Below are 25,912 nucleotides of genomic sequence, written 5' to 3'. Positions count from 1 at the left end.
ACACTTTATACAAATGAAAATCATCATTTGTCACCATAAACCTTTCTTTCAGAGGAACAGCTTTTGCAGATCAAAAGTTCTATGAGATCTTCCAAATGCCAAGAAAAGAAAATCTGAGCAATATAACTAGTAATGTCTCTTTATATGGATGTTAAGATGACAATTCAGATTATTTTCCAAACTAATCCTGAGAAAAATTTATGTTTACAATTTAAACAGTAATGTTATGTAAAAAGTATTAACAAATCCACTATTACAAATGTCAGTTTTCCTATATGGTCATCTATATATACACAATAAAATGGTAAGTATATGCAAAAATAATTAAAAAATCATGCACAAATTACTTTCACCTTTAAAGGCTGGGTTTCCCTCAAAATACAATTTTTTGCCTTTTTTTTCCTATTTTTTGTGTTTTATTTGTTTGTTACCACCCCCTAGACACACTGAGTACTATCTCTACAGGTCAGCATGAGCTGATGGGAAATACATTTATTTTACATTCAAGCTTTTATATCCTAAATGACCCTGTTGTAGCATATGACTTATCAAATGAGCAGCCTTTTTCCTCATTTAAAAAAATTAATTTTTTCCTTTTTTTTCCATTTTTTCTCTTTTTTTTTCTTTTTTTTTTTTTTTTTTTTTTTTGCAGTGATCAATCTTCATGTTCCGTTCCGTGGCGAGCTGGGAAAAAAAAATGCAGTTGCTAATCTATGTCTGAACAGTCTGAAGCTCCAGAAGAGATCCAAGGAGTCACTATCAAACTATCCTGTAGCATGAGATCATTGCACACAGAAGAACAGTCATAAAGTAGGCAACTATCTACAAAGGTCTGACAGGGCTGCATCCCTCTTGTGTTTCCTCTTTTTGCCGTGGAAAAACTGATGGTGTGATTTGCTGCCTTGGTGCTGTTTGTTTGTGACTGAGGTACCATGGCTTGAGTTTGTTGGACCTTGGAAGCCTTTGTTAGAGGAGCGAAATAACCGTGCAGATCCGTGCTGTGGAGGAAAGAGAACATGGTCAATAATCCCTGCAGTGGATAAAGCCTGGCAGTCACACAGCCCTGCTCCTGCACAACCAGCATGCTGACTCCTGAGAACAGCACACCTGAAAACCTGCCATGGCAGAAGGAACCTGAGACAGCACTGCAGGGCCAATCTCCCACCCATCTCTCTGGGTGGTTGCAAACAAATGTTCCTCTCCAGCCCCTAACAAGAGGAGCAGAGCACTTGGAATTTTGGAAAGTATAAAGGTATTTTACAGAAATGTCCATAATCCAAGATAACACAGGAAGATTGTTCAAATCTGTGCATGCCCATGATCTGACATACCCCATCTTTTCAGAGATGAGATCATGGGCATGCACGTTCCAGCCTGGAATTAGTTCTGCCCAATAATACAAACACACACTCACAGTATAGCCAAGGCCAGGTGTGTGAATTGTCTTGTTAGAGGACAGATCATCAGCAGGTAAGAGGCATTTCTTCAGAATTATTTTCAAGGAAAGTATTCCAGAAGGTTCTGGACTATGTTTCAAACATTAAGACCCAATTTCTGAAAAAGCGTAAGAATTTAAACTGCATACATCCAGGGTATACTGTATATAGAGGCATAGAATATTTTCAGAATACTGAAGCATTCCTCAGTTGGAAAATCTCCTAAATGCATAAGCTCTGATAGGTGTCATCATAAGGATGATGTTTGGCTATAGGGGAAAATGAGGGTGAATGTCACATATCACAAAGAATCTTCACCTCCCTTAGTGGAAGACAGATCAACAAGTATCAACAGCTAAAAGAGCAGTCAGTCAGAGTTCTAAACACACATTTTTGCTAACTGCTTTCACTGAGTGTAGGCACACCTCATCTCTCGTATTTTGCAATCAAAACTGGACTGATGTGCTTTTTGCAAAGGAGGAAATGGGTGCAACACAGCTGAATACCTCTGGCAAATTTGGTGTACAAGCCAGACCAACTTCATCTGTTTTAAAGTTGGGAAAGCCACGGTTGCAAATTCATCTGTGCAAGCTTAACAGAGAACCAGGTGGCTTTAGATACAATCAGTGCTGGAAGCTTTTTAATGGGGCAAAAGGGAGGTGAAAAATGCAGTGCTCCCTTTCCAGAACAAGTTACCCTTCCATGGAGGATATGTGTAATATTCAAATAATCTACACAGTTGTTGTTTTCAAACATTTCACAAACCTGAGATTTGTTCGTGTTGCTGGATGTATTGGCTGTTTGGCTATTTTGTGTTTTCCCACTTGACTGGGAGGATTCCAGTGACACTTCTTGTGACCCCACTCTGTTTGTGGTAGACTGACGACAACTCAACTGTTTAGAGGTTTTGCAAGGTGTTCCATCAGAATCCTTCAGGAAAATGTAAAGGATTAGTGAGCTTTTCTTAAGAGTGAGTATTTCTAAAAGTGAATTTTCTTTTAAAAATAAAGTTAACAGTGGACAAAACTGAAAACTTGTTTATTTTACTAGATATTAAAATTCTTTCAATCCAGAATTCTTATCATGTAAAACAGATTTAAAGATGTATTGATGTATGATTCTGGTTTTGAGATTTGCCTTTTATTTTTTAAGTAAAATTCCCAAATATATCTTTTTCAAAGCTTTTGGCCTGTTTGTTTTTTAAAGCATGTGGCTTAGGATTACCAGTCTGTTTTACTTTTGAAATACAGTTTTCCCAGAGAAAAGAGGGCTGTGGATCTTTGTGTCTATATATTCACTTTCTACATGTATTGTGTCAAAAACACACTGCAACTTGTATGTGTAGAAATTGCATAAGAATTAACATCTTATGCAAGTTAGGATTCTGGATGAATTAATTGACTAGGATTGTGAGCTCCCAAAATGTATTTTGTGACAATATAAATCAGAGGGGAAAAAACTCAAAGAAATTTTTAAAAGCACAGTCAGAAAACTTCCAGTACTTACTACATCACTAGAGCTGGACAATGTAGATGATGATGATGATAAAGGACCTGATGAAGAATTTGAAGAATGTTTACTAAGTGTTTCTGAAGTTTTATTTCTAGGTTTTCCCAGTGCTTCATTCTCTTCAGCAAGATTATTGTTGCATTTGTCCAGCTGCTGAGTATCTACTATCAAGGTTACTCCATTACCTAGTAAAAACAAAACAGAAGCATCACCACACATTTAAATGCAAAAATATGTTGCCTTGGGGTTTTTTAATATAGCCCCTAAGATACAAAATACATGTTACATCCACAGTAACACGTGGACATTAACATTAATGTACTGAGCATTGTCCATGGCTTGAGATGGAAATTAGGGACAGCAGATGTGAAAGAAGGCAGCAACAAAGTTCAGATGTGCTGCTGCAGATTGTTTTGTGCCACACTTCAACAGCACTCAAATACAGAGATATAAATTCTGTTCCTATATGCCCAATACTCAGTAACTTCAATTTTCCTTCTGCTGGAGCTTCTAGGATCAGAAGAATACCAAATAAGCCTCATTGCTTTGTAGGATTTCCTCCACTGAAAATTCAAGATACAGAACTCTCATATATCACTAAGCTCTGCCTTAAAAAAAAAAAATTTGGAACTTAGATCTGAACTAAATCAACAAGACAACCACTGTTACTGTCACCATTACTTCCTTAATACAGGGTTATTTTTCTTTTTTGATTGCTGTTCTATTTGAAATAAGACACTTAGGAGGTAGAGATTTACATGATGTCTGTGCCAAAGGCAGCTCAAAGGGAGGTGATGGGGCTCAGGGCCTGCAGGGTGACAGCTCCAATGGCACAGAGTACATCCAGCTGACAAATCACTCACACAAGTTCTAAAAACAAGTTTAAAAAAATCCCAGCCTAGCCAAAAGAACAGGTCCTTGAAACATCCTCTCTGATTAATCGCTAACAAGAGAACACTTCTGACAGGAAACATTCTAAAATTAACTGGAGAGTATGAAAATTAATTCTAGTTAAAAAAACTTCCAGACAGCAGATACACCTGCACCAAAAGAGGGTGGCAACTGGCTGCTGAAGTCAGAAGATGGGCAATGGATTAAAGATGATTCCAAGGGGCATTGTCACCAAGTTCTCTGGCTAGATTTTGTGTTTCCATTTGTTAAAAACAAGATTGTGATTGACATTTCAAGACTTTCTGATAAAAGACTTATTCCACTTACATAGTGAATCCTGGCTTAAGCATTGCTTCCTTACACATACCGTATGTTAGACTTTAAAATTACTAGTAAAAATGCAGAATTTAAGGATTCAGATATAAACTAGCATGCCCAGCAATTCTTGTTAAAACCTCGTCCACATTTAAAGGACAAAGGAAGCATGACACTGACAATGTGGTAATTTAAATTGGAAGTTTTTCCAAAGTCTCTTTTTGGAAGGCAGCACTCTTTACAGATCTCTCTACTAACCAAATCTATTATAGTACAATAAAGATGGGGACATTTTACTCTTGTACAAATCTGACTTTTCTGGATGAAAAGACATGAATACTGAAAAAAAAGAAGAACTGCTACACATAGACTTATGTGAGGCAAAAGCAACAATACAATCTACACAAGCAAAATGTGCAGGAAGTTTCCCCCTCATCCCTGCTGAGTCAGAACTCACCATTACATGAAGATTCTGTTCTGCTTTGCATTCCCCACTGCTTGGATATCCAGTCTCTGTATGTGGCCACTTCTTGTGTTACTCTAATTATTCTCCCTAATATACTGCAAACCAGGAACAAAAAAACCAAATCACCACAATGAATTTTTAGACACAGAAAAATGTAAGCAATGAATGTCTGAGATTTAGACTTGCAGACTTTACCTTTCTGTTTCGTTGTTAGGATAATATTTAGCTATTGGGGAAACAGCATGGCTCAGAACAACATAGGCATAATCAAAAGCCTGCTTCACTTGCATGGCACCATAGGAACTCCTCCCAACATCATTACCTTAAAATAAGAATATAAACAAATGAGTAAGATTGAAACTGTGGTTTTCACCTTTCAGGCAGGAGACAGTTATCTGTTTTAAAAATTGCCCTTAAGTACCAACTAACTGCAGCCATCTCTTGTAGAAGAGGATTAGCATAAAGCAGAAATTTTATTTATTTATTTATTTATTTATTTATTTATTTATTTAGCATAAACAGCTTAAAAGATCTACAGGGATTTAGATGCAAAGAAGTCCAGACCAGCAATTCTCTGGGTACAAGTACAATATATGAAGAGAAAAAAAATCCTGCAGTGCATCTATTAAACATTTAATAGTAGTGCTATTCCATTTTGGTTTCTGAGGATACCTGGCTGTAATGGATCCTCAATGTAGAGCATTGATGGTCTGTAGCCATCCAACATGCTTTTCTGCACTTCATCCTTGGCAACATAAGAGCCACCATCCTTTATTCGGATTCCAGTCTTCAGATAATTGAAGTGACGTCCATATAATTCAAAAAACTCTATTAAAAGAACACCATAGTTGGCATTGGGCATACAGGCATCTTCCCTGGGATGCAGCTATTAAGAAGAGAGAAAAAAAATTCATTCTTTTAAGACTTCAAGTTCTTCTCTTTTTCACAGAAAACATGTCTCAATACAGCAATAAAAAATAATAAACTAGATATGTCTAAATAAAGTATTTTCCCTTGATAAAGCAGTTTTGCATCTTTAAAACAAGATGCTATGACAACTTTTATAAAATAATTACCTCTTCAAAAAAGGCTGTCAAACACTAATCTTTGTGCATTTGAACTTTTAGTCCAATAAGTGAACTTCCAGCACTAATGGCAGGGTTCTTGTGAAAAAGCAGATATTTGCACCTCACAAACCTGGGTCTGCAATACAAATACAGACTTCCCATGTGCACAGCTATACACAGGATCCCCTCTACTATTAAGTGAGCAGCCTGAGAGGCAGCCTGAGTGGACAAAACCAGCTCAGAGTTGTAAGAGATATGAAATTTAACTTTTTTTAAAATTATTTTTTAATGAGCATATGGAAGTGCTGTTACTCAACATAAGAAAAAAAATGGATTAGGAGAGATTTTGGTTTTAAACTATATGCATGTTGCTCTTATTTCCTCTGTGCTCAGCAGGGAACTGCAAAGGCACTCAGCAAACACCAAGCTCCAGTTCCAGGCTCAGGTTTTAGAGTAATTACAGTCTGGAAAAGTATGGACATAAACTTGCAAAAACAGTTATACATAACATTAGTTCAGGAAAATAACAGGGCTGATACAGCCAGAAATCAGCTACTTCATATTTGTCCAGTATTTCCCTCTCCCAGGCACAACAATATAGATTTAGCTCACGCATTTTGTTCTATTAGATTTAAGAGAAAGTTGTAAAATATGTTTGTGTGCTATCAGCTTAGTAACCCAGAGAACCAAGATTACACTGCATTTGTGAAAGCACATACAGGGTGTGTGACCTGGAGACCAATCAGGACTGTTATAAAGGACAGCTGCAGCTAACACCAACCTTATGGAACTTCTTCCAAGCAAGTTATACAATATTCAAGTTGTTTTACCATGAATGACACATGTCATATCATGTGTATCAAAATCATATGTATCAGTGCCTGGCATTGGTACACCAACAGATGTTCCAAACACCTTTAGTACCAAAAGTACCAGCATCAGAGAAGGAACAGAAGATAGATGGGACATATCTAATTTTAAATGAAAAGGGGGTGCAACCCCAAAAAATGATAGCTTAAATGATTAAATTTGAGGGTTGATCAAATTCCTTCTTAAGGTGATGTCCTTAGGCACCAATGGCATTGATAGATTCCATTGAACTTACCTGAAGGAAACTGACAGCCATTAAAAAGAGACTATAAGAACCAATTCCACCTGTAAATACTTCATTAAGGTCCCTCTGCAACAGGAACTGTTTCAATACTAAAACTAGAAATGGTAACACAGGATATTTCTGAAAGAGAAAAACAAAGCTGTTACAATACTGTGATGCATGCATACAATGGAGAGCATATTGAAACCATGTTTTATTATATTTTGTCTTTAAGGTAACTATCATTAATCTAACCTATCATTTTTAGTAACTGTGGAGAAGAGCCAATGCCCTGCCTATAATCAACACAGGTATTTTACCTGCTTGACTCTGGTGGCAGATATTAACAACAGAAAAGAGTTATTACATTGTAAAATCACAAGTATTTGGGTTGAATATATATATATATATATATACACACACATATATATACACTTTTCTCATACAAGTGAAAAGTATAGCAAAGGAACAACTGTGGAGATATTGACATCTGTAACAAAACCTTCTTGCTGCAATTGAGAGGTAGCTCAAAGTGTACTGAGATTTCTGTCCTGCAAGTACTTCAGATGCCCAGAGTTAAAGAAAGCCCTTCAAAATTATTACACCCAGGCAACATTTTCAATCAAGCAAAATACCTTTGGGTAACTGGTCCTTTAAAGGGTTTATCTGCATGGATTCCCCTAAGAGGTCTGGTGAACACAGACCTTTGGGACAGCAGTGGAGGCTGGGCTATGGCTGCACTCTGTACACCCCTCACAGGGGAGGGGCAAAAGAGGCTTAATAAGATCACTGCTCTTATCAACACAGAGCCAAAAAGTTCCTTAGTGTCACAGATGAAATGTGGATCACTATGTCTGTGACCGCAAAAAGATTAAAGGGAAAGAAGAATTTTGACAAGAACCTCTCTGCAGGAGCCTCATGGTGAGTATTGGGAGCCCTATTTAACTGAATAGCCCTATTTAACTATCTAACTGAAGATTTTGAACTATTAAAAACTTCCAGTCACAAGCTGAAGTGTTGAATACCAGTATATACCAAAATTTAAATATGGGATTTTTCTTGGAAAACTGCACACCCTTAATAAAGGCTCCAACTGCCTCGGATTTCCTAAATAACCTGGATGAAGAGAAAGAGGCATTTCCAAGCCTAATGCCAAATATGACATCTCAGTTAGGTACTGAAGGTTTGTGGGACAAAATAAGAGCCAAGAGAATGCCCTGCATGTGTTACATAGAGAGTGCCTCAAGAACACCAACAAAGTCACTTGGCAAGAACGCAGCAAGTTTTCTCCAAGTCAAACAAAGGACCCTCCAGAGCAGCACAGCAGCCTGTGCCACCCCCTCCTCAGCTGTCCGTGCTCAAGGCCAGCTGTGCTGGGGCACAGCTGCACAGCCTTGGCTCAGCCTGCAGGGAGAACAGCCCTGTGGGAAAGCACCACGTGGGGAGCCTTGCTGGGAGTGCCTCCACTCTGCTGAGAGCTGCTTCCCTGCACTGTCAGCCTGATCCACCTGCACTGCTGCTCATCCTGACCCTGACCCTGATCCTGACCCTACCCACAGCCTGCACATCCTCCCTGGCCACTTCCCTGCCCCAGCTACTGGCACCAGACCTGCTCTGCTCTTTGGGCTGGGGTAACACGGGGCTGCAGCCTTGTCCCTGCTGCCACAGACAGCTCCTGCTCCAACCCCAGGGGCACAGATCCTGTGCCTCCTGACCCAAGGCCAGAGGGTCACAAGTAACCCAGGCAACTTGATTTTCTATGCTTTCACACGCAGAAATGCTCTCAGGCTTCCATGAGAAGACTATCTCCCATCTTGAAATTCAGAAGTGCAGAGCTAAATGAACTGCAGTTAAAAGAGCAGAACACTTAAAACAGGGAATAGTGCATTTTTCTTAATAATTGTACCATTAAACCGACGCCACATTTTATTCTTCTATTTTAGTATCTTCATGCTTTTTAAGGCAATATATCTACAACTTAAGACCATCCCTCAGCAATATCAGACAACAAAAAACAACAGAGTAAAAGTGTTTCTCTAGTAAGGATGCAGTTAAAGTAAAACAAAATAAAATTAAGTTATCAAATACTCAGCGTGTAGTTCCATGAGAGTGTTGCCTAACCTCGATAAAATCTTTGATGAGCTGGGCTGCTTTAACCCCATTCTGTACATTAAAGCTTATATCAACTTTTACTTCAGTGAAGGAATCTGTCAGTTTAATAATAGGTACCTGCAAATAAAAGATATAATAAGTCAATACAGATTTCCAAGACATACTCGGTTTCATTTATGACTTATATACACCAGCAAACCTGAAGTTTTTTATGAATTTATAGAGAGGAGGTAGGCAGTGAAATCAGGACTCCTATTTATGAACTCATTGCCTTGCCAATCTGTTTACATAAACTTGGCTTTTCTAACTCATAAACACTATTTTCAATTTACTGTCCTGCTGAACAGAACTTAATGCTTCAGCTTCCAGGTGATTTATTTTGGACTGGTTTGGGTGAGTTGCTGTTGCAGCAGCTCAGCTCTGGCGGAGACCACAGACACCAGAGGGAGACAAACACTGGAGAAACACAGAGAAATGGTCCTGGAGACATCAGAAATTACACAACTCATGTCACCGGGGTCATCACTTCCTCACCAAAATGAACTTCAATTGAGAAGTACGAGATATGGAGAGTATTCTGATGTGCCTCCACCTGAGTGACCATCCAATTACCTCTCTCTACCAATAACAGCTATGACTTAGATATCCCAATACTCTTACAATTAGCAAAAGGTAGGAAATTAGAATGGAATTAATCTATTTTTTGCAAGACATACCACTACCTATTTAGACAATGCTGTACTTAGTACTTCTATGTGAAAACTGATTATACCTGCTTACTTGCAAGAAAAATTACTTACTTATGTAAAAACTCAGTCCAGAAATGCACTGGTTTAAAAACACCAATGCACAACACTGACTAGTCCAATCTCTCTTAAAAGCAACATGTTGTGCGTATCAAATATCAGACAATTTCCACAATAGAAAAAATGCTTTGTTATTGCAGTATCAATTATTTTGTCAGTAGTAAAAATCATACTAAATAAAAAAGTTCTTTATGTTCTATTTCAAATTTAATATACAAAATAAGTTTCTGCTTATAAAAATTCATTCTTTTAACCAACATCTTTCTTTGATTAAAAATTTAGCTTAAAACAAGAGAATACCCTCTTCCCCCAAACTTACAGTTGCTTTATCTAAAACCTTTACTGAGTTTTCATCTGCTACATTGTGCTTTCTAAGAGCTTCTTCCAGGGTCCAAAGAGGTAATGTCTCCCATTTTCCAAACACAACTAAATCAATATCACTGAAATGGAAAAAAAAATATTTATTCAAATTAAAAGAATGATACACTTAAAATAAAAACAACTGACATCTATACATAACTCGGATAAAGCTGACAGAACATAGCTGAACCAAATAATTAATTCTGATTTTTCTGAGGAAACTCTTACACTTGGGGAAATACAGACCATTTCAGGTTACTTGGAGGAGGGGACAGATAAACATAAATCAATTAGGCTGCAAAGCCTAAAATTAGACTCCTCAGGCCACATTGTGAGCAGAGAGGTATCAGCTTCTCTGGAGTGATTCAGAGCAAGAAATGAACTTGTTGTGAATCACCACCTTTGGGCTGTATTCTTCAGGAATGTTGATTTAACAGCCTGACACCAAAAGGAAAAGTCCTGTTTCCCATCCTCTACCCCCACATGTATGACCTGGTCTCCTCCTTTGCTCCAGGTCTCGTGTTTGCCTAATCCACAGCAAATCAGTTCAACCTATTAATGGGTCTGGCAGAAACCTTCTTCACTCCTTTAAAGAACCCACAGAATATTCTGGGGTAATTTCCTGCCTCTTTGCATCTCTGAGTTGGTTTTCTGGATGATCAGAGCACCAGAGGGCACAGGGTAAGCTGCTGGCCTGTATTACCAAGAACAGGGACAAGGCAAGTGAGAAGAAAACATGGCAACTTGGACTTCAGGAAGCAATAAGCTATTAAATAAGATCAAGCCACTAATTAACTTCACTCATTAACTCAGCTCCTTGAAGGGGTGTCTCCATCTTACTGCACTTCCTCCCTATGCACACACCAAACCATTTCATTACACAGGAAGCTGACACCCTAATCCAATCCCTGAACTCAAACTCAAAAGGTGGCTGGTGTCACATCTGAGCCATGGAGGGCTACTGTGAGATTCTGAGCTTCTCCCTCCTTGCTCCCCAAGTCCTTTGATTCTCCTGCTTGGCCAGGAACACAGAGGAGGTGAGTGTGCAAACAACCCTATAGTTATGCTAGCAGGGTGCTTCAATGATATGGGAAACTGTGTAACAGAAAACACAAAAAAGTTTAGAAATACTTCCCCCTGCAACAGATTCTATAGATCTGCTGATTGACAAACACCACTGCTTTAACAATCCCAAAGAAACTGCATCTGCACTAGAGGAGCTGTCCCCTGAAGCAGCAGTTCAGCCACAGACCCCTGGGCTGACAAGGACAGGCAGCACCTGCCACTTCCAGAAAGGTGCTCAAAACTGGCTTGGAGAGCAGGAAATGCTGCTGGACATGTCTCTTCTAAAGTAAATTAGTGTTAAACCCTCTGCTGACAGTTAAAAACAGGAGACATTTTCCTGATGCGCACCAAGAGAGAAAAAGCAGCTCTGTTGCCACCTTGAGCACAGACACTGCCTGCAAAGGGACACAGAGATGCACCAGCAAAGCCACTGTGTGCCCAAACCTTCAGCAGCAGCTTAAGCTAATGGATACAGAGCAAATCCCAACAGAGACACAGCATTAAAAAAACACTTCAGGCATGTCTGAACCCCAGGGCCTGAGATCTAAATAAACTGAGAGGTAGGGAAAACCTAGGGCAGAGGGAAGCTCTGATAGAAGGCAACAGTGAATTAATGACCAACACACAGATGATGAGTATTTTAAAAGTTTGGCAAGCACTGCCACAGGAAGGTTTTTTGTGGGTTTATGTACTACATTTGAAGTATCTGCATTTGCTCTCCCCCAAAACCTCACCTGAAACAAATACTCAAGAAAGGCAGTATATGACAGCAGAAAAGCATTTTTGTTATATCTGTTTCAAAACAATCAAGCAAATATAGTAAAATATCCATCAAGTGGCCAGGAATAGATCTCTAGCATTACCAGCATCAAATCATATTTAATTAAGCCTATTTAAAATAAATTTTAATAAGGCCAGGAATGAGGCCAAATGTGAAAACAGTGAGTATTTGTACACCTCACTTTTGGCTTTACAAACAAAAAGTGAGAAATTAGACTTCCTTACAACTCCTGAAACTAAAGCAGAAACTAAAGCATCTGTCAGGTTCTTTCTTTTACAAATAGAGATGAAACATTGATGAGGATATCCCTCACCTGCAGTCAGTACTAGATGTTCTCCTGTTCCCAAAGTATGGAACTCAGTTCAAAAGTTATCCTCAGATTTATGCTATTTAAATGTGTTTATCCCCTACAGCCATGTAAGCCTTTCACTCCATTTCTATTTAGTTGTCATAAATACTCAGAATTTCTACACAGAAGATACCAGTGTCACTGCTTAAAGACTCTTTTTAAAAACTAGCAGTAAATTTGGTAGTAAAAAAGGTAGATGTTGACTATTGTACAGATTTCACAAAAGAAGACTGAAAGAAAAAACCCAATTCTGTTGTAACATTTTCTCTTCAGGACTAATATTAACAACATTATGTTAAAGGTTTCAGTTTAGTCATCTGTGGAGATAAAGTTAGCTTTTCTTTTAGGGCCAACATCATCTTTTTGTATTAATGAAGCCAAATTCCAACATAAGCCTTTTCTGACCACATGGTAATTCAGAACCTTCTACTGATACATGCAAGATCTATAGAGACACGTGTTACAGTCAATAGTCTTATTTATTGCATTTCTATACACTTTGCAGAGAACTAATAGCTTAACACTTGCTTAGCATAACAAGTATTGACACAAGTAATACAGATCCTGGGAGAGCAGATAAATGACCCCAGGGTTACAAGTCCAACAAGTTACTTTACTTTTGTGTAGAATTTACACTGAAAAATTACTAACCTTGTAGGTAAATATAAACCAGTTTTAAAACTTCCAAATATCTGCACCTGAAACACAAGAAAAGGATATATAAGAAAACATATAGGATGAATTAAGAAATTTTTCAGGCTTCAAAAGACAAAGTTTATCAAGCTGCTTGTAAAGGCTGGCTATTGCTACCCTCCATTGGTAGATTTTGGTATTGCTAACAGGCACTGAACACTTCTGTTAAAGCATACACATCTTCAATGTACTAGAAGCAGCTGATCCTCATTGTTTTACTCATAAAACATTAATAACTTTGGCTTTTCTAATAAACAACTGCTTTGCAATGTAAAAATTGTTCCCATGACCAAATATGTCAAAAACCCAGAACTCAAGATTTTGAAATGCTTAACGATGACAGAATATTTAAGAAAAACAGTATCAGTTTAATTTGATTTTTGTGTACACATTCCAAAGTATACCTCTCAGTATTTAAGCATTTCGAAGTTTAACATATTTGCATTGCTTTGCATACTTAAAAAAAATCAATTCCATCATGCCCCTTTTTTTTTCCTGCATTACAAAGCAAGTAGCACAACTCTATTTCTGCTTAAACAACAAACAGAAGTTTCAGAGAGCTTCACATCCCACAGAATCACTTTGTTATGCTGGATTTTTACTAGCACTGGAGGTGTAAACCATCAGGTTTCCCCTGTAAGCTGTCCAAAACCACGCTCTCATTACTTAGCCAAGCCTTGCAGGGAGGTCAGATTCATGTGCTGAGCCTCAAAGGGGGGTTGGGGAGACTTCAAAGTAAAAAATATCTACACATTTGGGCTCATTTTCAGCCATTCTTCTGATGTGTTTCCTGAAGCCATCTTAAACAGACTTGAGTATTCTGCTTTAATGAGTCTCATACACCAGCTTGATTGCCACCTATTTGTATGTCAAGTGACCCACTTTTTATGTTTTTCCCCTTCAGGATAAGAAAAAGGGGGAGACAAGAAAAGATGATGTTTTGCAAGTGCCTTAATACTTTAGTAGACTAAGAAGCAGTTTGAGTGCTTCTTTCTGATTATTTTTTATCACTTCACTCCTCTTAGCCCCTCACCCCAAGCCCAATGAAAAGTACATACACAACTTAATATTGAAAGTTCATAGCTTCTCAAACTGCCAAAGACTGTGAGAGGTGCCACAGCATGAACATCAATATTGTACAAAAGCATAAAGGCATCACAAAACTAAGAATGTAATAATAATAATAATCACTATGTTTATCCAGGGTAGTAATAAAAGTATCCTCTGTGAAAGTGGATTCAGTCAAACCAGGATTCATTCGGGCACCAAAAACACCAGAAAAGTGCTTTTGCACAATAAAACAGCCACTGATGGGTTTGGAAAAAACTAAATGTGCTTTCACAATATCAAACAAAATAGTGTGTTCAGCTGAACAGCAAAGAGAGCCTTTAATGAATAAACAACCCTGAAAGTATTCATAAACTTACTGATACAACATATATGACCTTTACCAAAAGGAATGAGACAACATCTGCTCTTCTACAATAATCTGGAGTATGAGAAACACTGAACTATTAAAAAAGAAAACCACACCCACATTTCAACCACTCTCTCACAAAAACTGGAAAGACAAAAGAGGAAGAGTGGAGAAATCAGACACAAATTTTAAAGGATTTTGATTTATTATCGATTTGGAATTTAAATTGTTGAAGCACTGTAGCCATGCATGCATTGAAAGCATCCCAAACCAGAACACTATTATGACTTGAGATGTAAGCATTAGTTTTTGTGGTGTGCCAATGCTGCTGATCATGTTTTTATTGCTTGTGGACAGAGATCTGTATTTGCACTCATAAAATACCTTCAGTCTTCACAGTAGTGTAATGACTCCTGCTCCTCTAGGTTATTGTTACTGTTTATCCCACACTTCTGTGAACTTGTTCATATTAAATTCCACAGTTCCTGAAGGAGCTTTAGTAACAGTATGTGTCCAAATATAGGCTCATTAAGCACAAGAGAACTTGGAAATCCACAAAAGCATGGTAAATTTCTGGTACCAAAATCCCTCTGTCAAAACAACAAAAAACCCATCCACAGCCAATTTAATTTCCCTTTCTTCTACAGCTTTCAGTAGAATTTTCTGAAGTTGGTTGAACTAAATAGAGTTCATCTTTCTACCTTCATTCTCAATCTTAGTATCTTCATAATTTAAGTGTGTGAAATATATAACATTCCCTCTTTTCAAATCTATGTGGTCACATGGACATGAAGCTGAGATATCACTACAAATGTATCCTAAATTCAACTGCTTAAGTACTTATTTGTTTAGTAGCCAAATTTTTCTACATTTGTCTTAAAAAGTTTTCATTTAAATGTTTTGGGTTGTTTGGTTTCAGCGTAATTAAAGTGTTTCTTATGGTCAGAGCCCTGCTGATGCCAAGAACAGTTCTCACTTACTAGGAATGTTTCCTTCTAAGCACATTCCCTTGAGTAAGAGAGCAAATGACACAATTGCTAACTTCTATAAATAAAGTAACAGTTTAGGATACCTAGTTTTATCCCCCCTCCATCTGCTTTTTCAGCCTTTTCCTAAGTGGAACAGGGAGGGGAGGGGGAAAAAAAAGGATGTGCTCAGGCACATTCCACATGTACATTCTCTGTACATTTAAATACATGAAGCCCTATTTTTCTTTTCTTAGTATTGGATTTTTATGTATTTATATATTTTTTATATCTTACCTATGTGTTTAGTGAGAAACTACAAGCTAAATGTGTATGTTTAACTTCCAAGTTTATTTAAGCTGGTTTGGCTGTATCAACTACTCAAAATGAACAGCTTAAACATTAACTCATCACTTTACACTACAGCTAGAGCTGAGGACATTGGACCAGGTAACACTCCACCTTCCCAGAGCATGTACCCAAAACCTGAATCTTAGAAGTAGCTAAACCAACACAGATTGTCAAAAGGTTAGTGATTAACTCAAAGGACTGAAAAATTACAAGAGACTGTCCAAGTCAGACACAGTTGAGTTCAGCAGTTCAGTTCCCAAGCTGATCTAGCAAAATAAGTTTTAGAAAAATAACACCACAGTAATGCTGTTGTCACCATTCAGTTCCCTTTCAGACTCCAGAAAACGGAAGGACATACAAAAGGAGAATTCTTCCTCAACGTAACAACTGCAGACAAAATGCAGTTGGGCTTTGAAGAACAGTTACTGACTTGAGAAAAAGGAACTGGCACGCTCTTGCTCTCTAACATTTTCAAGCACAGTGGAGAAAGACAGTCCTGGCAGATTTAAGTGGCACTAATTGAAAAGTGAACTTTAGTTTTTCAACTACACAGTGTGTGCTTCCTCTCAGTCACATTACAGCTAAGCCCCGTGGTCAGCTGTCGCTTGTGGTAGGACATGTAATTTCCTTCCCCTCCTTAAATACCTGGGGGGAACAAAAACCTTTCAGCAGCTTAAGGAAAGACAATTTTCTCAAGGATGCAAAGTTACACATACACACATGTATGTTACATATGTACATAAAAAGTTACTTTTAATACAAAAGACTTTTACAGATCAAGCCTGTCCCACAGAGTATCTCTGGAAGCAGTATGTTCTTGTGCCCCACTCAAAGTGCTAGTGGTAACAAAGAGAGATCCCCTGGTAATAAATCCATTCACCCCATTAGACTAGTTAAGTTTGCAGCACACAAACTTGCCTAGGAAATTGCAACATCTCTAGGCTGAAGCCTCAGTGGTTTTGGTGAAATCCTCTCCTCCAAGGCACTCACAGGGTGGGGCACCCACACTGTTCCCTACACTATTGCCTGCCAGACCACTACTCCTGCTCTTGATTAGGGTCCACCTGACTGTCTCACTGGGCTAGAGGAGAGCTGTGCAACACCTGTGGCACATGCTGCTCTCTTACACAGTTCCCATGGAAAGGTTACTGCATTTGCTCAAAGAGAAAATTGCCAGATCCGTGGAGTAATGCCTCAAACACCTCCCTCCAGCTGTGCAAAGGCAGCAATCACAGAGGGGAGAGTGCTCCTTCCATATGATGCTGATACATTGTCCATAACAATAACCTCTTGGAAAATGTGAGTATATTTTACACACAAACTCACACAACACATACATAGAGCCTATACAGAATTCACATTCTGTCATATTCTGCCAATTTCTAAAAAGGCATTCCAAAAAACAGGTTAAGAAGATTTGAAATTAACAGTGGATTTAAGTCACTCATGTCAAAACACTGTCTTTTACTGTGGCAGGATCAAAGAGCATTCCTTATACTAGAGATTCTGCTGTCTGAATCTGGTTTGCTATTCTGGCTAACGAGCCCTTATTTTCAGCTACTGTTCTCTACAAATAGATGACTACAGCTTGAAATTTACATTCTGGAAATGAACACAATATTAGGAGAAGAATATAATTAAAATAGATTCAATTATGCCAGAAACCCAACTGTGTCCCCATAAAACCATACTGACTTATAAATGCAACTTCTCTGTCTTCTTTTTAATCCAACCTTTATCAAAAAAACCCACAGCTCTGCATAGGAGAAGCTCTTGTTTTCAATGAGTATGTACTAGCAAAAACCCATCTTCAGTGGAAAGAGGCATTACACAGCTCAGCACACAGATCTAGAGATTTGTTTCTTCCTAAACACAGACTCCTGAGTTTTTTAAATTTGTAAAATATATCAATGTAGTATAACTGCCCATTAAAAATACCATGGTCTACATAATATGATATTGCTGGTACACCACCTTAACAGATTTATTCAAGATCACAAGTCTTTGAACTAAAAGCCCTACTACTAAAGACAGGAGTTTCAGAAGATCTTTTTAAACACAATACATGTATACACGCATGTCTGATATGTTTCCATTCATCTTATCAAATAAATATTCACAAGACTGAACATTGCCACACCTTATGCCTTTTCTTTGACTACAGCAGGACTAACTTGACTTTGATCTTATGTGTGATAGAAAATGTTACCCTGTATTATTTGAGTAAGAAAGATGACCCCTCTCATTTCACCAGAAGTATTTTTATGTTTAACATGGAAAAACAAACAGCATTTGCAATATTCAATATTCCATAAAGTAAACAGGCACAAAATGTTGCTTTTATATATTAACAAATAAAACAGTGTCCTACTCACATCTGCATTAGGCCAGAGCTCTTTGATAACATTTTCTATTCTGGACACCACTTCCATCCGCATTCTCTCTTCTTCAGGTCTGGGAGACATATACTTATAAAAGTCAATGATTTCTTCATGAAGACTAAGAAAGAAATAAAACGAGAAAGAACAAGGAATCAGAAAAAAATCCACATGCAAATGAAATATCAACTATTCTAACAAAAAATATTTTAAGCTCCTAGTTCTCAATTTCATTAAGGGGCAATTTTAGAGCAGCATGCAATTAAAAAAAATCCACATTCACAACACTTTGTAGCATTTAGTTCCAATTAACTTCTTATGCCAACAGGTCAATATTGCACTTGATTTGCTAAAAGCATGGAAGCAAATCTAAATCCAAGTGCCTTCAATTCACATTAAAAGTCACACTCTATTTTAATGCCAGCATAACACAGAAATGGTTCAGTCTTCAACCATGAACACAGCTGTAGCTCTGAGTACACACTTCACAAAAACACTTCCTAGTCAGCCCCTTGGCACCAGGCAGGGAGTTTCAGGCAGCAGTCTGTATTCAGTACCACGCTTGCAAAAGTTGACAGTAATTGTGCCAGTACTAGAGCTAGAAAAACTGCTTCTTTTACTGCTTATAGAAGTCACATAAACTAAAAATGTACTCTCCCCCTATAACCCCAGAAAATACATAGCATGCATGCAGCAGCAATTGCTCAGAGAATAAGTGACTGACAGACAGTTAACCCATATATAATTTACCATATTACATGTGTTTTTCATTGTCAGTTATGTTTAGCTTCCCTGTAAGGAGACCTGAAATAAAAATGTCTCCATACAGTGCTACAAATTTCTGTGCTTCTGTAGTACTAGAAACACATCATCAACTTGACTAATAATGTAATTCCAGCCACAGAGTAACTAAATTAATTTCATTTGTTTCCTGCATGACCATTCCAGTAATAGCTAGTTATCTTTTAAGAATGTATTGTTTCTAGTTACCAAGTACAACTGCATCTTTCATTAAAGCTCTGAGGGACCACCAGAAGAGAGCAATTTATTAAGACCAAGCCCTTAGCTGAGATGGGGAATCTAATACTTCTCTACTGCACATACACTTAAATAAATCAAATGTTAATAACTGGAAGCTGTATACAGGGTGTCAACAAAACGGATCAAAATATCCAACAGTTGTGTTTAACAGAGTCAGAGCAGGCAAAGAACTCACACCACCTGCGTGAGGTTCTTCCAATATTGCAGTGTTATGAACAACACAAACTTCTCTCCCTCCTCCCCAAGTTAGGGAAACACTCACAATAGCCTGGCAGCTTGGGGTGGCCATTCCCATAACTCTCTATATAGATAAGGCTAAGAGAAAAACTCCTCTGACAGAGGACATCTCTTACCTCCTCCTACAGCTGCTTTCTTGCTTTCCTTGGAAGCTTACATCCTGGAGTTACTGTGCACATTCCAAACCACATTTACACCTTACACCAGACTGACTACTCTGCCTTCAGCTTCTCAGCCAATTCTACTCTTCACTGCTATTCCATGTGTTGGCATTTAAACTTTCTCACTGTTATCTTCCCAGTGCAAGTACTGGATCCAGGTGAGAAATAGCTGATAAAGGACAAGTTGAGCACTTCAATGACCAAGTTCATTCTGTCCTCACTGCTAGTCACGTGTACTGAATTGCTAATTTGTTTCCACATGCTTGACCATTAATCTAGCTTTCAAAACCAGAAGTAACAAGGAAAATGGGCAAACCCCCAATAATTAACCTCCTGAAAATAAAAATCATGTTTCAACTGTAATTGGTATACCAGCTTACAGGAAGACCTGGGAGTCAGGTCTGTTTTTAGGGGCTACACAGTGGGGAACCGATCAAGAAACACAGCCCCATTTCTGCCTCTGCTCCTCTGGACCAGCTGGAGCAGACTGGTGACATCCACAAGGCACATGGAACTGCTCTGGGGCAGTGTTTCCAGCAAGGACTCAATGCCCACATGCACGGTGAGCCACGAGGAGCAACAGCACACCGCCTGAGGGCACTGAATGGCATGAGACATACTGGGAGGATACCAAGGGAGTATCCCTGGGGAGAAATTCATGCATGGCACAGCACAAATCCATACTGCCCATCATTAGTGGGCCCAGCTGCTCCCAGGCTCGTGCTTTATGGGAGTTAATTGTTGCCCTGTCCCATCAGGGAACTTTGAAAGAACAAAGCAATCAGAAAAGAGGTCCCCAAAGTGCACAGAGAGCCAAGCCATACACACACTGCAGTTCTCAGGGCACTGCTCTTTATTAACTCCACTGACACCCTGAATCCAGATAATTATATCAATTGCTGCATTCTTTAGAAGCACATAAAATAATGATGTGTTGTCAGAACCAGATGTATTTCTTTTTCTAAAGATAAATAACAGATGTCTGCATTTCTTTGAATGGAATCCCTCTTATTCTTAGGTAGTCATGAAAAGCTTTGTGGCAAAACAAAAAATTAAGCTACCTGCAAACACACAAACCTACATTACACATGCACAGAATGTTAGTAAACACTGCACATGTAGAAAAGAATGAAATCTGAACTTTTTCAATGACAGAAGAAAGGCTTAAAGACTACTAGAGAGTTCTCATCAGCACTCCAGTTGGAAACAGTACAGACATATCTGTGTTTCATCTGCTGCAAGACTCCTGCTGCCAGGACCTCCTGTGCTGCACAGAGCCATGGTGTGCAGAAGGCAGGCAGAAGCTACAGGGGCTCAAGACTACACCTGGATCCATATTTCCCTGCCCAATAACAGGCTGCTGCCAAGAAATAAGGGAATGATTAATTAAAGCCAAGACAAACAGAAGTAGGCACACGTGGATTTCAGAGCAGTACAACATGACTTAGAGGCGTGACTCCAATTAATGTGGAGTTAACTCATGCTGTATTGAAAATTAAAACTCAAGGTTATTCACTGTCTTAATCAACATCTATTACAGTTGCTGTTTTTCAAAACAATTTGTTAGGATTAATGGAGTCTGTTTACAAAAGTCTCTAGTGAAATTTTCTATATTTAGCCAAAATGAAGATCAAAGAGACTGAGATGTTCTTTTTGGCATCATAACAGTATTTTATTATTTAATAGCATTACATTCATCAGTAATTTCAGATAAAAGTCCTTAAAAGGAGACTTGTTTATAGAAGGAAATTACACTGTAATAAACCTGATTACACTATTGAAAGGTATTTCATTTGGCTTTATAGTCATACTGAACCACATTCAAAACATACTTAGGATGCATGGAGAGAATTCTCTGCCATTCACAAGAGCATTAGTTTGCCATTTTTGTTACAGCAAATAGGAGTAAACAAGTGGATCTTTGTCCTGTACTTCAGAAAATCTTAACACATAGGGAAAAGTAAAATAAAAAGCTCTCCTACACTTTTCTCTAAACAGGTTTTAAAACAAAGTTCTACCTGCATCACACCTGTTTTCAAGTCTGGTAAGCTGATTCCATCAGAATTTCACAGCAAGAACAGAATTATAATGAAGCCACTCAATTTAATTTCATGTCCCACTGAGAAGGACAGTAATGCATCATTAAAAAATAAACTATGGCTGCAAAATCACAAGAATTACTTCCCATGGTAACATCACTGAATGGCCCCACCAGGAACACAAGACTGTGAGACTCAAGTCTCTTAGGTGAAAAGCTGCAGCTTTTGTGAGGAGCAAGTACCATGGAACACAGTGCATTACATTACTTTCTTAGTTTGATCACAACTTACTTTATTTTGTAGCACAACTTGTGGGCTCTAAATGTAAAACTCAGGAATGTGAAACTCCTTTACATAAGACATTGTTCTGGAGTGTGAATCTTGCTGCATGTCTGGCAATCAATTAAAAAATAATCATGTATGAACAAAATGTCATTTCTGTTTGATATGCAGAGCACACAGATAATGTGGCCTAGCACATACATGTGTATGGCCTAGCTGTGCACTTCAGCTACCTGACACCTAAACCAGCACAACTCTCCTGCTGCAAATCCAGAACTGGAACCAAAGTGACTCTGGGAGGGACATCACACTATGAAGCACAACTGGAGATATACAAGTGTCACTTCTCTGCACTCCGATCTGGATGCAGAATAAATGAGCAGCCCACTGTCCTCACAGATTTTGGCAGCTCGGAGGAAGCCAGCCAGACTGAACCAGTGCCCAGGGCTTGAAAGCCACACCAGTGGCTGAGTGAGACCATTCCCTCAGCCCCCACTGTCCCAAGCAGCTGAGCAGCAGAGCCCAGCCCTGCTAAAGCAGAGCAGTCAGCGAGGTGAAGATCATTCTGACCTGTTTTGCTTCATCACAGGATAGCAGTGAAGTGTTGTTTTGTGTCTCAACACGCTGTATTATACTAACCAGAATAATTGGTTTTATTTTAAAAAATTCCTGTTCCAGACATTCTGGAATTGTGCTATACTTCCACTCTCCTCTGGCTCTTCTTTATTCTTCATTTCACAGGAGAAATTACGCAGGCATGCATGTTCTAATTTCTCTCATCAGGGCGTTACCCATGGCTTCTGCTCCAACTGTTCAAAATTCTGCTCATCCATCCCAAAGAGCTTCTCTGCCTTGGGCTTATATGTTCCTTTGCACACAAAAGGCTATTTGCAACATCACTGAAGATAATTTAAAACAGTGGATATCAACTACACTCAAAGAAATCATCTAGTGCTCATGCACTATTGTTTGGTTTTGTCAGGTTTTCTGAAGAAAGTTTCATTTGCAGAATGATGAAAATCTAAATTATTTAGAAATTCCATGGATGGTGGGCTGAAGCAAGCAATGAACACACAGGTGAATTCCATCTTCCCAAACTCTATGCTTTTAACTTTAAAGGATATTTGCAACATAGTCCTGCAGCACTGAATGGGTCTTTTGTATCTGAGTTTTCTTTGGATAAGTAATTCCTAAAAGACAGTGTTTAATTGCCCCTATCATTTAAAATTTAAAAATTGAAGGAAACAAGGAGAAATACTGTAGTATTTCAGGATTATAATTGTCTTTGGAGAAGAATGTGAAGGAGGAACTTGAGGTATTCTAGCCACTGAAAGCATCAATACTTAAGAATCCAAACTGCATCCATCCCTGCACTCCCACAGCATTGCACAGGAGAGAGAATAACTTCAGTTTGAAGCCTCCAAAGGAATTTTACTAAGAAAAACATGGTAAATTCTGCCAAAACTTTGTAAGTTTCATGAACTAAACAAAGCTTTACCCCTTACTATTCATGACCTACTTGCTTCTGAAATAGTTTTGAACAACAATTGTATTAAGATAAAAACAGAGAAAGCCAAATCCTCACTCTGTCCCTCACAATTATATTAGGGAATTCAACACCTTCCTAAATTAACCTTCAATTTTAACGCTGCTTTTCCACAAGCTTAATAAAATATTTTCTAGATTACTATTACATCTACATGTACTGAATAATGAAGTAGGAACAACAGCAGACACTGTAAAGATCACAAATTATTTTCCCACCTACAAACTCAGGCAAAACCAAACATGAGAGTCCTGAAGGGAACGTAAATATGAAGCATCTGGTGAGGTCCTTTCCCTACCACCTGGGCCTCCAGAGCAGACAAATCCTTTTAATATTTGCTGGCTTAAGCTACTGAAAAAAAACCACTTAACTGCATTTGCAGGTGATTTAATAGGCATTTAAGTTTCATGGTGACTGACACATCAGTCCTCATAAGAAAATAAAATTATGCATAATAAAGGAAACAATTTTCAAAAGCCTCAGAGACTTTGACTATCAAGTTTTATATCCTTAGTTACTGAACCATATCAATATATTATAGGTCACACAGTAATCATATTTTGAGACACATATGCCCTACAGGAGCTTTAAAATCAAACATCCCAAAACATGTCCATAATAGCAACTTGACAAAACCAAGAAAGCTTAAGGAGCTAGGTTTTTGATATCACACATTTTTTTCTTCAGTTCTCCCATTTGAATTACAGCTTCACAGACCATCTTTTCACAGTTTACCTAAAAACAGACATGCAACAGAAAAACAGGTATTCCACTGCCATAAGATTGCTAAACATCACTAAACATCAGGATATCCACTGTATAAACAGTTTCTAAGGTGCAAATGGAGAATTTCCCTTTGCAGACAGGTAGGCAAATGAGGTTTGTATCTGTCCCTGTCCACTGTAGCCCAGGTGTTTGTTACCAGTGCCTGGATTCCCAGACACAGGGTCTGTTATAACAGGATCACACAAACCAACCTAATCCAGCCAGGCAAAGTTAACCAAGCTCAATCCCACTACCATTATCAGTTCAGGTAAAGCAGCCACTTCTCAGAGCTGTGGGGAGCCCAGGGAGGAGTCTGAGCCCCCTGAGCCCCCCAAGATGGCAAAGGGTGGAAAGATGCAAGCAGAACTTCAAAGGGCACAGCTACACCCAAAAAAACACCTCTGGCAACCACCTCTGGTAGCTTTCAGGGTTTACCCAAAACCAGCTTGCCCTTTCTAACTAACATTTGTTATCTGCTGTGAAATTCAAAGAATTGCCTTTTAGGACCAAGGGAGAGCAAAATTTCCACAAATGTGTAAATGACTGAGGAACCCTGATCTTATTTCCAGGACTAAAGTCTTTTGGGATTAATCTGATCATGCTGATACTGAGTTTTGAAAACATGGAGATAGTCTGTTCACTTCCACCAATTATGGTGGACTGATTATGCATGTTTCTTCAAATGCTGTGGGAAAAAAAGTCACTAAATTTACACTACAAGACCTACACTTTCTATACTGAGCAAATACTTGAAAGCCTATTTCTTCCTCCAATCAACACTCACTGCCCCTAAATCCCTCAAATTAATGGGGTTTTTTACCTATGTTCTGTATTTTACATTAACTTATGGGTTTAACTGCATCATAAAAGACACTAAAATAGCACTGCTTTATGGAAACAGTGTGGTGTAGTAGAGACATAAAAATCCTGGACTAAGAAGAAATGTGGACAGTTCTTTTTAATTATTTAGACTGGTATCTCTATCTTTCCAGTTTTTTCTTTATTTTATAGCCCCTTTGTTTCAATCAGCATGAGTGTTCTCTTCTTTAAACTGATTTGAGCTACTTCTACCTAAAATTCCCAAGCATATTCTTTAGTCAGAAGTAATGTAATAGACTCTTTTCCTACCAAGGTAAAAGTGAGCATTTTTTGTCTGTTTATAAAGTTTATTGTGTGCTTTGCCTTCCTAAAGTACACTTGGATGTACTAGAATTCTTCCTACAGAAATCTGTCTTTCAAGAGGGGGAAAAATCCTACTGAACTTTAATTATAAATCAGATGCTTGAATTAGTCCTACCACTAAATGATTTGAAGTGTAACTCGGCAACTAATCCACTGGCTTTTAAATCCTTGCCATATGCATTCTCAGTCTTGCTCTTTATTTTTTGCAGCATTTCCAGCAAAGACATCAAATGCCAACTGGAAAGACTGTTTTGAGAAATACCCTTACTTCCCACTGCTTTTTTTTTTTTTTTCAATCACACTGTACATAAAAACAATCTAGCTGAATCACTGCATGTGTGGAAATAACCTTCTATTTCTTCCCTGGAAAGTATCTCCATATCATCCCTCCTTCCCATCTCTGTAAGCAAGTGCTGTGAGAGTCTGTTGCTTCTCTTCCCTCAGGTGATGGAAGATGCATTTTGCTAACAGAGGAGTGAAGAAAAAAAAAAAGAGGAACTGTTACCTCAACTGATCTGAAAGAAAAAGTCCTTACAAAACAAAAGGATGAGCAGGAGAAAAAGGTTTTGTGCAGGAAAAACAGTGGGAAGAGCAGCAATGGGAAG

General features: G+C 38.4%; 1 protein-coding gene across 1 annotated transcript in view; it reads right to left on the bottom strand.

The window, feature by feature from the left end:
- Positions 1 to 617: 617 nt before the first annotated feature.
- TENT4B (terminal nucleotidyltransferase 4B) overlaps positions 618 to 25,912 on the bottom strand; it is a 39,124-nt gene continuing 13,829 nt past the window's right edge. Inside the window, exons 2-12 of the mRNA XM_066557162.1 lie at positions 18,052 to 18,175; positions 12,902 to 12,948; positions 10,015 to 10,135; positions 8,899 to 9,006; positions 6,790 to 6,918; positions 5,290 to 5,503; positions 4,813 to 4,939; positions 4,609 to 4,712; positions 2,943 to 3,130; positions 2,202 to 2,366; positions 618 to 998 (exon numbers count right to left, since the gene is read on the bottom strand). Of these exons, the coding sequence (XP_066413259.1) occupies positions 819 to 998; positions 2,202 to 2,366; positions 2,943 to 3,130; positions 4,609 to 4,712; positions 4,813 to 4,939; positions 5,290 to 5,503; positions 6,790 to 6,918; positions 8,899 to 9,006; positions 10,015 to 10,135; positions 12,902 to 12,948; positions 18,052 to 18,175 (1,507 nt within the window). The 3' untranslated portion in view covers positions 618 to 818. The remainder of the gene's footprint in view (positions 999 to 2,201; positions 2,367 to 2,942; positions 3,131 to 4,608; positions 4,713 to 4,812; positions 4,940 to 5,289; positions 5,504 to 6,789; positions 6,919 to 8,898; positions 9,007 to 10,014; positions 10,136 to 12,901; positions 12,949 to 18,051; positions 18,176 to 25,912) is intronic.

This window comes from Molothrus aeneus, chromosome 11 (genome assembly GCF_037042795.1).
Source record: "Molothrus aeneus isolate 106 chromosome 11, BPBGC_Maene_1.0, whole genome shotgun sequence".
In the NCBI taxonomy this organism is placed as follows: domain Eukaryota; kingdom Metazoa; phylum Chordata; class Aves; order Passeriformes; family Icteridae; genus Molothrus; species Molothrus aeneus.
This window is presented reverse-complemented; position numbering and strand designations above follow the sequence as displayed.